The following is a 15,753-nucleotide window of genomic DNA, read 5'->3' on the forward strand; positions in this document are numbered from 1 at the left end:
GATGTGGATGGTCCGCGAGGATGTTGGGATGTGGAGGGGTTGGGAGGATGTTGGGATGTGGAGGGGTCGGGAGGATGTTGGGATGTGGAGGGGCCGGGAGGATGTTGGGATGTGGAGGGGCCGGGAGGATGTTGGGATGTGGAGGGGCCGGGAGGATGTTCGGATGTGGAGGGGCCGGGAGGATGTTGGGATGTGGATGAGCCGGGAGGATGTTGGGATGTGGAGGGGCCGGGAGGATGTTGGGATGTGGAGGGGTCGGGAGGATGTTGGGATGTGGAGGGGCCGGGAGGATGTTGGGATGTGGAGGGGCCGGGAGGATGTTGGGATGTGGAGGGGCCGGGAGGATGTTGGGATGGGGAGGGGTCGGGAGGATGTTGGGATGTGGTTGAGCCGGGAGGATGTTGGGATGTGGAGGGGCCGGGAGGTTGTTGGGATGGGGAGGGGTCGGGAGGATGTTGGGATGGGGAGGGGTCGGGAGGATGTTGGGATGTGGAGGGGTCGAGAGGATGTTGGGATGTGGAGGGGCCGGGAGGATGTTGGGATGTGGAAGGGTCTGGAGGATGTTGGGATGTGGAGGGCCCTGGAGGATGTTGGGACGAGGAGGGGTCGGGAGGATGTTGGGATGTGGAGGGGTCGGGAGGATGTTGGGATGGGGAGGGGTCGGGAGGATGTTGGGATGGGGAGGGGTCGGGAGGATGTTGGGATGTGGAACGGCCTGGAGGATGTTGGGACGAGGAGGGGTCAGGAGGATGTTGGGATGTGGAGGGGTCGGGAGGATGTTGGGATGTGGAGGGGCCGGGAGGATGTTGGGATGTGGAGGGGCCGGGAGGATGTTGGGATGTGGAAGGGTCGGGAGGATGTTGGGATGTGGAGGGGCCGGGAGGATGTTGGGATGTGGAGGGGCCGGGAGGATGTTGGGATGGGGAGGGGTCGGAAGGATGTTGGGATGGGGAGGGGTCGGGAGGATGTTGGGATGTGGATGAGCCGGGAGGTTGTTGGGATGTGGAGGGGCCGGGATGATGTTGGGATGGGGAGGGGTCAGGAGGATGTTGGGATACGGAGGGGTCGGGAGGATGTTGGGATGTGGAGGGGTCGAGAGGATGTTGGGATGTGGAGGGGCCAGGAGGATGTTGGGATGCGGAAGGGTCTGGAGGATGTTGGGATGTGGAGGGCCCTGGAGGATGTTGGGACGAGGAGGGGTCGGGAGGATGTTGGGACGAGGAGGGGTCGGGAGGATGTTGGGATGTGGAGGGGCCGGGAGGATGTTTGGATGTGGAGGGGCCAGGAGGATGTTGGGATGTGGAAGGGTCTGGAGGATGTTGGGATGTGGAGGGGCCGGGAGGATGTTGGGATGTGGAGGGGCCGGGAGGATGTTGGGATGTGGATGGGCCGGGAGGATGTGGATAGGCCGGAAGGATGTTGGGATATGGATGGGCCGGGAGGATGTTGAGATGTGGAGGGGCCGGGAGGATGTTGGGATGTGGAGGGGCCGGGAGGATGTTGGGATGTGGATGGGCTGGGAGGATGTTGGGATGTGGAGGGGCCGGGAGGATGTTGGGATGGGAAGGGGCCGGGAGGATGTTGGGATGTGGATGGGTCGGGAGGATGTTTTACCAATACGAGGAGAAGCATCGGTAACCGGGCAGATTTTCAGAATACTTGTTGGAGTGATGAGAAAATCGCCAGTGCTATAACCAACCTCATGGTTCTCGTGGAAGGTGAAGAGCCGCGTTAAAAGCTGGTTGGATGGGCTGGGAGGATGTTGGGATGTGGATGGGCCGGGAGGATGTTGGGATGTGAATGGGCCGGGAGGATGTGGATAGGCCGGAAGGATGTTGGGATATGGATGGGCCGGGAGGATGTGGATAGGCCGGAAGGATGTTGGGATATGGATGGGCCGGGAGGATGTTGAGATGTGGAGGGGCCGGGAGGATGTTGGGATGTGGAGAGGCCGGGAGGATGTTGGGATGTGGATGGGCTGGGAGGATGTTGGGATGTGGAGGGGCCGGGAGGATGTTGGGATGGGAGGATGTTGGGATGGGAAGGGGCCGGGAGGATGTTGGGATGTGGATGGGTCGGGAGGATGTTTTACCAATACGAGGAGAAGCATCGGTAACCGGGCAGATTTTCAGAATTTTTCAGGATGTTGGGATGGGGAGGGGCCGGGAGGATGTTGGGATGTGGAGGGGTCGGGAGGATGTTGGGATGTGGAGGGGTCGGGAGGATGTTGGGATGTGGAGGGGTCGGGAGGATGTTGGGATGTGGAGGGGTCGGGAGGATGTTGGGCTGTGGATGGGCCGGGAGGATGTTGGGATGTGGAGGGGTCGGGAGGATGTTGGGATGTGGAGGGGCCGGGAGGATGTTGGGATGTGGAGGGGTTGGGATGTGGAGGGGTCGGAAGGATGTTGGGATGTGGAGGGGTCGGGAGGATGTTGGGATGTGGATGGGCCGGGAGGATGTTGGGATGTGGATCGGCCGGGAGGATGTTGGGATGTGGAGGGGTCGGGAGGATGTTGGGATGTGGAAGGGTCGGGAGGATGTTGGGATGTGGAGGGGCATTGTGGATGTTGGGATGTGGATGGGTCGGGAGGATGTTGGGATATGGAAGGGTCGGGAGGATGTTGTGATGTGGAGGGGCCGGGAGGATGTTGGGATGGGGAGGGGCCTGGAGGATGTTGGGATGAGGAGGGGTCGGGAGGATGTTGGGATGTGGAGGGGTCGGAAGGATGTTGGGATGTGGAGGGGTCGGGAGGATGTTGGGATGTGGAAGGATCGGGAGGATGTTGGGATGTGGAGGGGCCGGGAGGATGTTGGGATGTGGAGGGGTCGGAAGGATGTTGGGATGTGGAGGGGTCGGGAGGATGTTGGGATGTGGAGGGGTCGGGAGGATGTTGGGATGTGGAAGGGCATTGTGGATGTTGGGATGTGGATGGGTCGGGAGGATGTTGGGATGGGGAGGGGCCGGGAGGATGTTGGGATGTGGAGGGGCCGGGAGGATGTTGGGATGTGGAAGGGTCGGGAGGATGTTGGGACGAGGAGGGGCCGGGAGGATGTTGGGATGTGGAAGGATCGGGAGGATGTTGGCATGTGGAGGGGCCGGGAGGATGTTGGGATGTGGAGGGGTCGGGAGGATGTTGGGATGTGGAGGGGCCGGGAGGATGTTGGGATGTGGAGGGGTCGGAAGGATGTTGGGATGTGGAGGGGTCGGGAGGATGTTGGGATGTGGAGGGGTCGGGAGGATGTTGGGATGTGGAAGGGCATTGTGGATGTTGGGATGTGGATGGGTCGGGAGGATGTTGGGATGGGGAGGGGCCGGGAGGATGTTGGGATGTGGAGGGGCCGGGAGGATGTTGGGATGTGGAAGGGTCGGGAGGATGTTGGGACGAGGAGGGGCCGGGAGGATGTTGGGATGTGGAAGGATCGGGAGGATGTTGGCATGTGGAGGGGCCGGGAGGATGTTGGGATGTGGAGGGGCCGGGAGGATGTTGGGATGTGGAAGGGTCGGGAGGATGTTGGGATGTGGAGGGGCCGGGAGGATGTTGTGATGTGGAGGGGCCGGGAGGATGTTGTGATGTGGAGGGGCCGGGAGGATGTTGGGATGGGGAGGGGCCTGGAGGATGTTGGGATGTGGAGGGGCCGGGAGGATGTTGGGATGTGGAAGGGTCGGGAGGATGTTGGGGTGTGGAGGGGCCGGGAGGATGTTGGGATGTGGAAGGGTCGGGAGGATGTTGGGATGTGGAGGGGCCGGGAGGATGTTGGGATGTGGATGGGTCGGGAGGATGTTGGGATGTGGATGGGTCGGGAGGATGTTGGGATGTGGAAGGGTCGGGAGGATGTTGGGATGTGGAGGGGCCTGGAGGATGTTGGGATGGGGAGGGGCCGGGAGGATGTTGGGATGTGGATGGTCCGCGAGGATGTTGGGATGTGGAGGGGTTGGGAGGATGTTGGGATGTGGAGGGGTCGGGAGGATGTTGGGATGTGGAGGGGCCGGGAGGATGTTGGGATGTGGAGGGGCCGGGAGGATGTTGGGATGTGGAGGGGCCGGGAGGATGTTCGGATGTGGAGGGGCCGGGAGGATGTTGGGATGTGGATGAGCCGGGAGGATGTTGGGATGTGGAGGGGCCGGGAGGATGTTGGGATGTGGATGAGCCGGGAGGATGTTGGGATGTGGAGGGGCCGGGAGGATGTTGGGATGTGGATGAGCCGGGAGGATGTTGGGATGGGGAGGGGTCGGGAGGATGTTGGGATGGGGAGGGGTCGGGAGGATGTTGGGATGTGGTTGAGCCGGGAGGATGTTGGGATGTGGAGGGGCCGGGAGGTTGTTGGGATGGGGAGGGGTCGGGAGGATGTTGGGATGGGGAGGGGTCGGGAGGATGTTGGGATGTGGAGGGGTCGAGAGGATGTTGGGATGTGGAGGGGCCAGGAGGATGTTGGGATGTGGAAGGGTCTGGAGGATGTTGGGATGTGGAGGGCCCTGGAGGATGTTGGGACGAGGAGGGGTCGGGAGGATGTTGGGATGTGGAGGGGTCGGGAGGATGTTGGGATGGGGAGGGGTCGGGAGGATGTTGGGATGGGGAGGGGTCGGGAGGATGTTGGGATGTGGAACGGCCTGGAGGATGTTGGGACGAGGAGGGGTCAGGAGGATGTTGGGATGTGGAGGGGCCGGGAGGATGTTGGGATGTGGAGGGGCCAGGAGGATGTTGGGATGTGGAGGGCCCTGGAGGATGTTGGGACGAGGAGGGGTCGGGAGGATGTTGGGATGTGGAGGGGTCGGGAGGATGTTGGGATGGGGAGGGGTCGGGAGGATGTTGGGATGGGGAGGGGTCGGGAGGATGTTGGGATGTGGAACGGCCTGGAGGATGTTGGGACGAGGAGGGGTCAGGAGGATGTTGGGATGTGGAGGGGCCGGGAGGATGTTGGGATGTGGAGGGGCCGGGAGGATGTTGGGATGTGGAGGGGCCGGGAGGATGTTGGGATGTGGAGGGGCCGGGAGGATGTTGGGATGTGGAGGGGCCGGGAGGATGTTGGGATGGGGAGGGGTCGGAAGGATGTTGGGATGGGGAGGGGTCGGGAGGATGTTGGGATGTGGATGAGCCGGGAGGTTGTTGGGATGTGGAGGGGCCGGGATGATGTTGGGATGGGGAGGGGTCAGGAGGATGTTGGGATACGGAGGGGTCGGGAGGATGTTGGGATGTGGAGGGGCCGGGAGGATGTTGGGATGTGGAGGGGCCGGGAGGATGTTGGGATGGGGAGGGGTCGGAAGGATGTTGGGATGGGGAGGGGTCGGGAGGATGTTGGGATGTGGATGAGCCGGGAGGTTGTTGGGATGTGGAGGGGCCGGGATGATGTTGGGATGGGGAGGGGTCAGGAGGATGTTGGGATACGGAGGGGTCGAGAGGATGTTGGGATGTGGAGGGGCCAGGAGGATGTTGGGATGTGGAAGGGTCTGGAGGATGTTGGGATGTGGAGGGCCCTGGAGGATGTTGGGACGAGGAGGGGTCGGGAGGATGTTGGGACGAGGAGGGGTCGGGAGGATGTTGGGATGTGGAGGGGCCGGGAGGATGTTTGGATGTGGAGGGGCCAGGAGGATGTTGGGATGTGGAAGGGTCTGGAGGATGTTGGGATGTGGAGGGCCCTGGAGGATGTTGGGACGAGGAGGGGTCGGGAGGATGTTGGGACGAGGAGGGGTCGGGAGGATGTTGGGATGTGGAGGGGTCGGGAGGATGTTGGGATGGGGAGGGGCCGGGAGGATGTTGGGATGTGGATGGGCCGGGAGGATGTTGGGATGTGGAGGGGCCGGGAGGATGTTGGGATGTGGAAGGGTCGGGAGGATGTTGGGATGGGGAGGGGCCGGGAGGATGTTGGGATGGGGAGGGGTCGGGAGGATGTTGGGATGTGGATGGGCCGGGAGGATGTTGGGATGTGGAGGGGTCTGGAGGATGTTGGGATGTGGAGGGGTCTGGAGGATGTTGGGATGGGGAGGGGCCGGGAGGATGTTGGGATGTGGAGGGTCCGGGAGGATGTTGGGATGTGGATGGGCCGGGAGGATTTTGGGATGTGGAGGGGTCGAGAGGATGTTGGGATGTGGAGGGGCCGGGAGGATGTTGGGATGGTGAAGGGTCTGGAAGATGTTGGGATGTGGAGGGGTCGAGAGGATGTTGGGATGTGGAGGGGTCGGGAGGATGTTGGGATGTGGAGGGGTCGAGAGGATGTTGGGATGTGGAGGGGTCGGGAGGATGTTGGGATGTGGATGAGCCGGGAGGTTGTTGGGATGTGGAGGGGCCGGGATGATGTTGGGATGGGGAGGGGTCAGGAGGATGTTGGGATACGGAGGGGTCGGGAGGATGTTGGGATGTGGAGGGGTCGAGAGGATGTTGGGATGTGGAGGGGCCAGGAGGATGTTGGGATGTGGAAGGGTCTGGAGGATGTTGGGATGTGGAGGGCCCTGGAGGATGTTGGGACGAGGAGGGGTCGGGAGGATGTTGGGATGTGGATGGGTCGGGAGGATGTTGGGATGTGGAGGGGCCGGGAGGATGTTGGGATGTGGATGGGCCGGGAGGATGTTGGGATGAGGAGGGGCCGGGAGGATGTTGGGATGTGGATGGGCCGGGAGGATGTTGGGATGAGGAGGGGTCGGGAGGATGTTGGGATGTGGAGGGGTCGGGAGGATGTTGGGATGTGGATGGGCCGGGAGGATGTTGGGATGTGGCTGGGTCGGGAGGATGTTGGGATGTGGAGGGGTCTGGAGGATGTTGGGATGTGGAGGGTCCGGAAGGATGTTGGGATATGGATGGGCCGGGAGGATGTTGAGATGTGGAGGGGTCTGGAGGATGTTGGGATGTGGAGGGTCCGGAAGGATGTTGGGATATGGATGGGCCGGGAGGATGTTGGGATGTGGAGGGGTCGGGAGGATGTTGGGATGGGGAGGGGCCGTGAGGATGTTGGGATGTGGAGGGGCCGGGAGGATGTTGGGATGTGGAGGGGTCGGGAGGATGTTGGGATGTGGAGGGGCCGGGAGGATGTTGGGATGTGGAGGGGTCGAGAGGATGTTGGGATGTGGAGGGGTCGAGAGGATGTTGGGATGTGGAGGGGTCGGGAGGATGTTGGGATGTGGAGGGGCCGGGAGGATGTTGGGATGTGGAGGGGCCGGGAGGATGTTGGGATGTGGAGGGGCCGGGAGGATGTTGGGATGTGGATGGGCTGGGAGGATGTTGGGATGTGGAGGGGTTGGGAGGATGTTGGGATGTGGATGGGCCGGGAGGATGTTGGGATGTGGATGGGTCGGGAGGATGTTGGGATGTGGAGGGGCCGGGAGGATGTTGGGATGTGGAGGGGCCGGGAGGATGTTGGGATGTGGAGGGGCCGGGAGGATGTTGGGATGTGGAGGGGCCGGGAGGATGTTGGGATGTGGAGGGGTCGAGAGGATGTTGGGATGTGGATGGGCCGGGAGGATGTTGAGATGTGTAACATAGAGGCATCAATGTTATGACATCAGGTACCCTGCCTCGTCCTGAATTGTTTATAACTTTTGGGGGGGAAATGAAATCTCAGATTTAGATGAAACCTGACGCTATTGTAGTGATCTCAGAGCTATTTTTTCCACCAAGTTTCATAACAATTAGTTCTGTATTTTTTGAAATGCCAAAAATCAACACAGTTTCCTCACGGATTTCAGAAAAATGTAAGAACAGAGTTTGATGAAAATTGACAACGTCTCATAACATAATCCATAATAAAGATCTCGCATAGACAGTCCAACATTGTGTCTCTGCATATATATATATATATATAATGCGTGTGTGTCTGCATATATAATGTGTGTGTACGGTAGTGTTATTATACCTTAAAGGCAGTAAAAATAATTTAAATGTACTGTATATACAAAACATATACATAAAAATGATACACTTATATTAAGTTATGCGTTGTTTCAAATTGTCACATCAGCACTACAATGGTTACAGGCGGTTTACAGAACAGTCCTAATGGTTTCCAAGATGTACAAGTCTCTCTGACCTGTTTAAATTCAGATGTTCTGGAATAGGGACGATGTATGACGAGGTAATAATGTTTCACAGTCATTAGATTGAACGTTTGACACGATTGCTTTCCGGTGCAGTTTCTTTTCTTTGTGATAGTGCGTTCTTAGGAAACGAGACTGGTTTTACTTCTTATCTGAGACATGGCTAGAATGACAAAGTGGCAGCTACTGAATCCTAAGCAGAGAGACAACCATTGCTAGCCATACTTTTTAATATGCCTTTTCTCTCCACAGAAGTGTGTGAGGGTTTTTGAGATGGTGATAAATGATCCATTGCTTCCACTTGGAGGATATGACTTGTTTACTCTCTACTTATTAAATGTGTATTATATGATGTTTGGTTTTAAGGAGCCAATGGACAGACCATAAAATGAGACTGATTTCCTGTGCGTTTGTTTCCCCGTCAGCATATTTTGCACGTGTTGTGCGCCTTTTCATTGCTACAGTATTATAAACATAATTAAATCCGGTCATTCAGCCTCCTGCTTTCTCATTAACTTACCATTGAATTTACATTCCCAGTGAATCCCTAGAACTAGCAATTGTTTTTCTCACAACTCAAGGTCCTTTCTAGTTTTTTTCCTCAATCTACAGTATATTATAGAAAGTTGCCTGTCTGTCTGCTCGCTGTATATTTGGACGCCTCTTAAGTTATCGTAACCACATTCTGTATGATGGTTCCTGAGATGAAAGAGCAGGTTTGTGCCTGTGTTTGGGTACAATTGGATACATTCTATTTCTATGAGTTATTACAATTTCTCTAAGCAAGTCAGCCACCGGGTGTTGTACCTGGTAAGTTATCTGGCATGTGACATCATACTGGTGACATCATGCACATAGCCTGGTGGCAGATAAGGAGAGTTGGATAGCTATGAAGTTTACACAGAAAGCAGACAAAGAAGGAAAGAGAAGGGGAGAGAAGCGGAAAAAATTGGGGGCATCTTAAGGTGTTAAAGGAAACTGATGCGCGGGGGAGGGATGAGGGTGAGGGAGAGAGGGAAGGGGTGAGAGGAGGAGGGGAGGGATGAGGTTGGTTTCTTAGAATTCCCGAGCAACGCCGGGTACTTGCAGCTAGTAAACTCTTTGAAAATGTTCTGTAGCAGACTCGCAACTCCGGTGCTCATTCGGTCCTCCATTTTCATAGAATGTGTCCAATGCGCAGCGGATAAATGTTCAGCGTGCGGGCTCCAAAACGGCAGGAATCATGGACGCAGTGCGCAGGAACAGTGTCGCATACCACCACAATAAGCTGGTTTGTGCAAAATAATAAGTCTTGTCATTTGTTGTTGCAAATAAATCTAAAGATGATGAGTCAATAACCCCCAAAGCGAGAGCCTCTCCCCGCCTGACGCATTTCGCGTCAAGTCGGTGCTTTGTCAATGGCAGGTTTGGAGAGGCTCTCGTTTTTGGGGTCACTGGTTCATCGTCTTTTGATGTTATTGGTAACACGATACGTTAAATCCAAATTTCCGCCCACACCGTGCTTTTGGCTGTCTGTGGGAAGCCGTGGGCTACGCCTGTACAATGTTTAATAACCTGTACTTCACATTTGACCCAATGGCTTTGCTGCTGTTGTGTTCTTGTTTTAACAGAGACACATGACATCGTACCCCTACCGGTGCAACTTGGCAGACTTCAAAATAGAGAAAAAGATCGGGCGGGGACAGTTCAGTGAAGTTTACAGAGCGAACTGCCACCTGGACCGAAAGCCAGTGGCGCTGAAGAAAGTCCAGGTAACTGCCAGGGCTTAGTGTTTCAATGATCGTTGTGAGTTACATTTAATGGTTATTTGACTACACAGTTCCTGTTCTTATCTGCATCATAACAGAACAAAGCACCTTTCCCGAGGATGCTGTAAAAAATAACATCAAAAAGGTTGCTTTCAAAGAAGGCATTTCTTTTTTTGTAATTTTGCACACTTGTTTATATATAGACACACAGACACACAGACACACAGACACACAGACACACAGACACACAGACACACAGACACACAGACACACAGACACACAGACACACAGACACACAGACACACAGACACACAGACACACCAAAAGTGTGTCTGCCCTGTCATTAACTAGATTATTTATTCTGCTAAATCTCCATGTATATTAAACTATTCTGCATAGAAGGGTATCCTAGAGGTCTTTGCAGTGGAAGAACCTCCATTGAGACCCAGTGACCGCTTGTGACCTTGGACACATAATTAATCTCCAAGATTATAAAGGATATTTGGGCAAAGAAACAATTCACAAGGGCCGCCATATTTAATGAGCCCCGCAAATGTTCCTCTATACTAGCATTAGAACCCTGACACGGGGTCAAAACGGAGGTTCTTCCACTATAAAGACTTCCAGGACACCCTTCTATGCAGAAACGTCTAATAACTAAATAATCTAGTTGCTGACAGGACAGAGATTCATTCCTCTATTCCACCCGTCCCACTACAAGGTACAAATGCTGCTCGTCGCGATGACCCAAGTCAGGGGTGGGCATCTCCAGTCCTCACAGGCCACTAACTGGTTATAAGGACATTCCTGATTTAAGCACAACTTCAGCCACCTGTGCTGAAGCAGGAATACACTTAAAGTCTGAACTGTTGGTGGCCCCTCTGGACTGGAGTTGTCCACTCCTGACTTCTGTTCTTCCCATATGAGGAGTTTGTAAACTGTTTTCACTTCCCGGTAATGTGGGTAAAATCCGATGCAGCATATTACCCAGGAGCCTCTCCCTGCAGCATATTACCCAGGATCCTCTCCCCCGCAGCATATTACCCAGGATCCTCTCCCCCGCAGCATATTACCCAGGAGCCTCTCCCTGCAGCATATTACCCAGGATCCTCTCCCCCGCAGCATATTACCCAGGATCCTCTCCCCCGCAGCATATTACCCAGGAGCCTCTCCCTGCAGCATATTACCCAGGATCCTCTCCCCCGCAGCATATTACCCAGGATCCTCTCCCCCGCAGCATATTACACAGGATCCTCTCCCCCGCAGCATATTACCCAGGAGCCTCTCCCTGCAGCATATTACCCAGGATCCTCTCCCCCGCAGCATATTACCCAGGATCCTCTCCCCCGCAGCATATTACCCAGGAGCCTCTCCCTGCAGCATATTACCCAGGATCCTCTCCCCCGCAGCATATTACCCAGGATCCTCTCCCCGCAGCATATTACCCAGGAGCCTCTCCCTGCAGCATATTACCCAGGATCCTCTCCCCCGCAGCATATTACCCAGGATCCTCTCCCCCGCAGCATATTACACAGGATCCTCTCCCCCGCAGCATATTTCCCAGGATCCTCTCCCCGCAGCATATTACCCAGGATCCTCTCCCCCTGCAGCATATTACCCAGGATTCTCTCCCCCGCAGCATATTACACAGGAACCTCTCCCCCGCAGCATATTACCCAGGAGCCTCTCCCTGCAGCATATTACCCAGGATCCTCTCCCCCGCAGCATATTTCCCAGGATCCTCTCCCCCGCAGCATATTACCCAGGAGCCTCTCCCTGCAGCATATTACCCAGGATCCTCTCCCCCGCAGCATATTACCCAGGATCCTCTCCCCCGCAGCATATTACCCAGGATTCTCTCCCCCGCAGCATATTACCAGGGATCCTCTCCCCGCAGCATATTACCCAGGATCCTCTCCCCCTGCAGCATATTACCCAGGATTCTCTCCCCCGCAGCATATTACACAGGATCCTCTCCCTGCAGCAGCCTTTAATTAATAGCAATCCTACCTAGTATATTACCCAGGATCCTCTCCCCCGCAGCATATTACCCAGGATCCTCTCCCCCTGCAGCATATTACCCAGGATCCTCTCCCCCTGCAGCATATTACCCAGGATCCTCCCCCCTGCAGCAGCCTTTAATAGCAATCCTACCTAGCATATTACCCAGGATCCTCTCCCCTGCAGCATATTACCCAGGATCCTCCCCCCTGCAGCAGCGTTTAATAGCAATCCTACCTAGCATATTACCCAGGATCCTCTCCCCCGCAGCATATTACCCAGGATCCTCTCCCCCGCAGCATATTACCCAGGATCCTCTCCCCCGCAGCATATTACCCAGGATCCTCTCCCCCGCAGCATATTACCCAGGATCCTCTCCCCTGCAGCATATTACCCAGGATCCTCCCCCCTGCAGCATATTACCCAGGATCCTCTCCCCGCAGTAGCCTTTAATAACAATCCTACCTAGTATATTACCCAGGATCCTCTCCCCCTGCAGCATATTACCCAGGATCCTCTCCCCCGCAGCATATTACCCAGGATCCTCTCCCCGCAGCAGCCTTTAATAGCAATCCTACCTAGTATATTACCCAGGATCCTCTCCCCTGCAGCACAGTACCCAGGATCCTCTCCCCCGCAGCATATTACCCAGGATCCTCTCCCCCACAGCATATTGCCCAGGATCCTCTCCCCGCAGCAGCCTTTAATAGCAATCCTACCTAGTATATTACCCAGGATCCTCTCCCCTGCAGCACATTACCCAGGATCCTCTCCCCCGCAGCAGCCTTTAATAACAATCCTACCTAGTATATTACCCAGGATCCTCCCCATGCAGCATATTACCCAAGATCCTCTCCCCCGCAGCATATTACCCAGGATCCTCTCCCCCGCAGCAGCCTTTAATAACAATCCTACCTAGCATATTACCCAGCATTCTCTCCCCCGCAGCATATTACCCAGGATCCTCTCCCCGCAGCATATTACCCAGGATCCTCTCCCTGCGGCATGTTACCCAGGATCCTCTCCCCCGCAGCATATTACCCAGGATCCTCACCCCCTGCAGCATATTACCCAGGATCCTCTCTCCGCAGCATATTACCCAGGATCCCCTCCCTGCAGCAGCCTTTAATAGCAGTCCTACCTAGCATATTACCCAGGATCCTCTCCCCCGCAGCATATTACCCAGGATCCTCTCCCCCGCAGCAGCCTTTAATAGCAATCCTACCTAGCATATTACCCAGGATCCTCTCCCCCGCAGCATATTACCCAGGATCCTCTCCCCGCAGCAGTCTTTAATAGCAATCCTACCTAGCATATTACCCAGGATCCTCTCCCCCGCAGCAGCCTTTAATAGCAATCCTACCTAGCATATTACCCAGGATCCTCTCCCCCGCAGCATATTACCCAGGATCCTCGCCCCGCAGCATATTACCCAGGATCCTCTCCCCCTGCAGCATATTACCCAGGATCCTCTCCCCCTGCAGCATATTACCCAGGATCCTGTCCCCAGCAGCATATTACCCAGGATCCTCTCTCCCCTGCAGCATATTACCCAGGATCCTCTCCCCCGCAGCAGCCTTTAATAGCAATCCTACCTAGCATATTACCCGGGATCCTCTCCCCCTGCAGCATATTACCCAGGCTCCTCTCCCCCTGCAGACAGCTTTTAATAGCAATCCTACCTAGTATATTACCCAGGATCCTCTCCCCCGCAGCAGCCTTTAATAGCAATCCTACCTAGCATATTACCCAGGAGCCTCTCCCTGAAGCATATTACCCAGGATCCTCTCCCCCTGCAGCATATTACCCAGGATCCTCTCCCCCGCAGCATATTACCCAGGATCCTCTCCCCCGCAGCATATTACCCAGGATCCTCTCCCCCGCAGCATATTACCCAGGATCCTCTCCCTCGCAGCAGCCTTTAATAGCAATCCTACCTAGCATATTACCCAGGATCCTCTCCCTGCAGCATATTACCCAGGATCCTCTCCCCCGCAGCAGCCTTTAATAGTAATCCTACCTAGCATATTACCCAGGATCCTCTCCCCCGCCGCATATTACCCAGGATCCTCTCCCCCTGCAGCAGCATTTAATAGCAATCCTACCTAGTATATTACCCAGGATCCTCTCCCCCTGCAGCATATTACCCAGGATCCTCTCCCCCTGCAGCACATTACCCAGGATCCTCTCCCCCGCAGCATATTACCCAGGATCCTCTCCCCCGCAGCATATTACCCAGGATCCTCTCCCCGCAGCATATTACCCAGGATCCTCTTCCCCCGCAGCAGCCTTTAATAGCAATCCTACCTAGCATATGACCCAGGATCCTCTCCCCCTGCAGCATATTACCCAGGATCCTCTCCCCCGCAGCATATTACCCAGGATCCTCTCCCCCGCTGCAGCCTTTAATAACAATCCTACCTAGCATATTACCCAGGATCCTCTCCCCCGCAGCATATTACCCCGGATCCTCTCCTCCGCAGCAGCCTTTAATAGCAATCCTACTTAGCATATTACCCAGGATCCTCTCCCCCTGCAGCATATTACCCAGGATCCTCTCCCCGCAGCATATTACCCAGGATCCTCTCCTCCGCAGCATATTACCCAGGATTCTCTCCCCCTGCAGCATATTACCCAGGATCCTCTCCCCCGCAGACAGCCTTTAATAGCAATCCTACCTAGCATATTACCCAGGATCCTCTCCCCCGCAGCATATTACCCAGGATCCTCTCCCCCTGCAGCATATTACCCAGGATCCTCTCCCCCGCAGCAGCCTTTAATAGCAATCCTACCTAGCATATTACCCAGGATCCTCTCCCCCTGCAGCATATTACCCAGGATCCTCTCCCCGCAGCATATTACCCAGGATCCTCTCCCCGCAGCAGCCTTTAATAGCAATCCTACCTAGCATATTACCCAGGATCCTCTCCCACGCAGCATATTACCCAGGATCCTCTCCCCCGCAGCAGCCTTTAATAACAATCCTACCTAGCACATTAACCAGGATCCTCTCCCCCTGCAGCATATTACCCAGGAACCTCCCCCCCCCCGCAGCATATTACCCAGGATCCTCTCCCCCGCAGCATATTACCCAGGATCCTCCCCCCCACAGCATATTACCCAGGATCCTCTCCCTGCAGCAGCCTTTAATAGCAATCCTACATGGCATATTACCCAGGATCCTCTCCCCCGCAGCATATTACCCAGGATCCTCCCCCCCGCAGCAGCCTTTAATAGCAATCCTACTTAGCACATTACCCAGCATCCTCTCCCCCGCAGCATATTACCCAGGATCCTCTCCCCCTGCAGCATATTACCCAGGATCCTCTCCCCGCAGCAGCCTTTAATAGCAATCCTACCTAGCATATTACCCAGCATCCTCTCCCCCGCAGCATATTACCCAGGATCCTCTCCCTGCAGCAACCTTTAATAACAATCCTACCTATCATATTACCCAGGATCCTCTCCCCCGCAGACAGCCTTTTCTTGCAATCCTACCTAGAATATTACCCAGGATCCTCTCTCCCTGCAGACAGCCTTGTCACGGGAGACCAGGCTTTTACACCTTTATACTGGGATCATATCACCGAGCAAAACCAGATAGTAAAACAAATTGTCATTTATTCCATTGAAACAGACGTGGATTACAAAAATACAATAGAATTACAGATTTACTGGGGGTCTGGGCAAAAAAAACCTAGACTTTCCTAGCTTCTACAGTACATAAAACAAAGTTTGTAGTTGACCGGGACTTAACCCGAAGTGTCCTGGAACCCAAATCGGCATGATGTTCCAGACCACTCCGGAGACACCGAAATCCCTTGACCGGGAGATCCTATAGTACCAAACGTCCTGGTACTCTTTTCGGCTTGCAGTTCCAGCCGCGGCCACTACGCTCTATTCTGAGAACTTGGCTCTGAAAAGGGGCACTTCGAAAATGTCTTGCTTTGAAGTGTCTGAAGCCGGCTCGTGTCTTTGTCC

The 15,753-nt window shown here is 55.4% G+C and overlaps 1 protein-coding gene across 3 annotated transcripts in view; it reads left to right on the plus strand.

Annotated features, from left to right (window-relative positions):
* Positions 1-15,753, plus strand: part of NEK6 (NIMA related kinase 6) — a 161,457-nt gene that overhangs the window by 97,504 nt on the left and 48,200 nt on the right. For all 3 annotated transcript variants that reach the window (XM_075579376.1, XM_075579378.1, XM_075579377.1), the window contains one exon: positions 9,634-9,774. In XM_075579376.1, the coding sequence (XP_075435491.1) occupies positions 9,634-9,774 (141 nt within the window). The remainder of the gene's footprint in view (positions 1-9,633; positions 9,775-15,753) is intronic.

This window comes from Ascaphus truei, chromosome 21 (assembly GCF_040206685.1).
Source record: "Ascaphus truei isolate aAscTru1 chromosome 21, aAscTru1.hap1, whole genome shotgun sequence".
Taxonomy (NCBI): domain Eukaryota; kingdom Metazoa; phylum Chordata; class Amphibia; order Anura; family Ascaphidae; genus Ascaphus; species Ascaphus truei.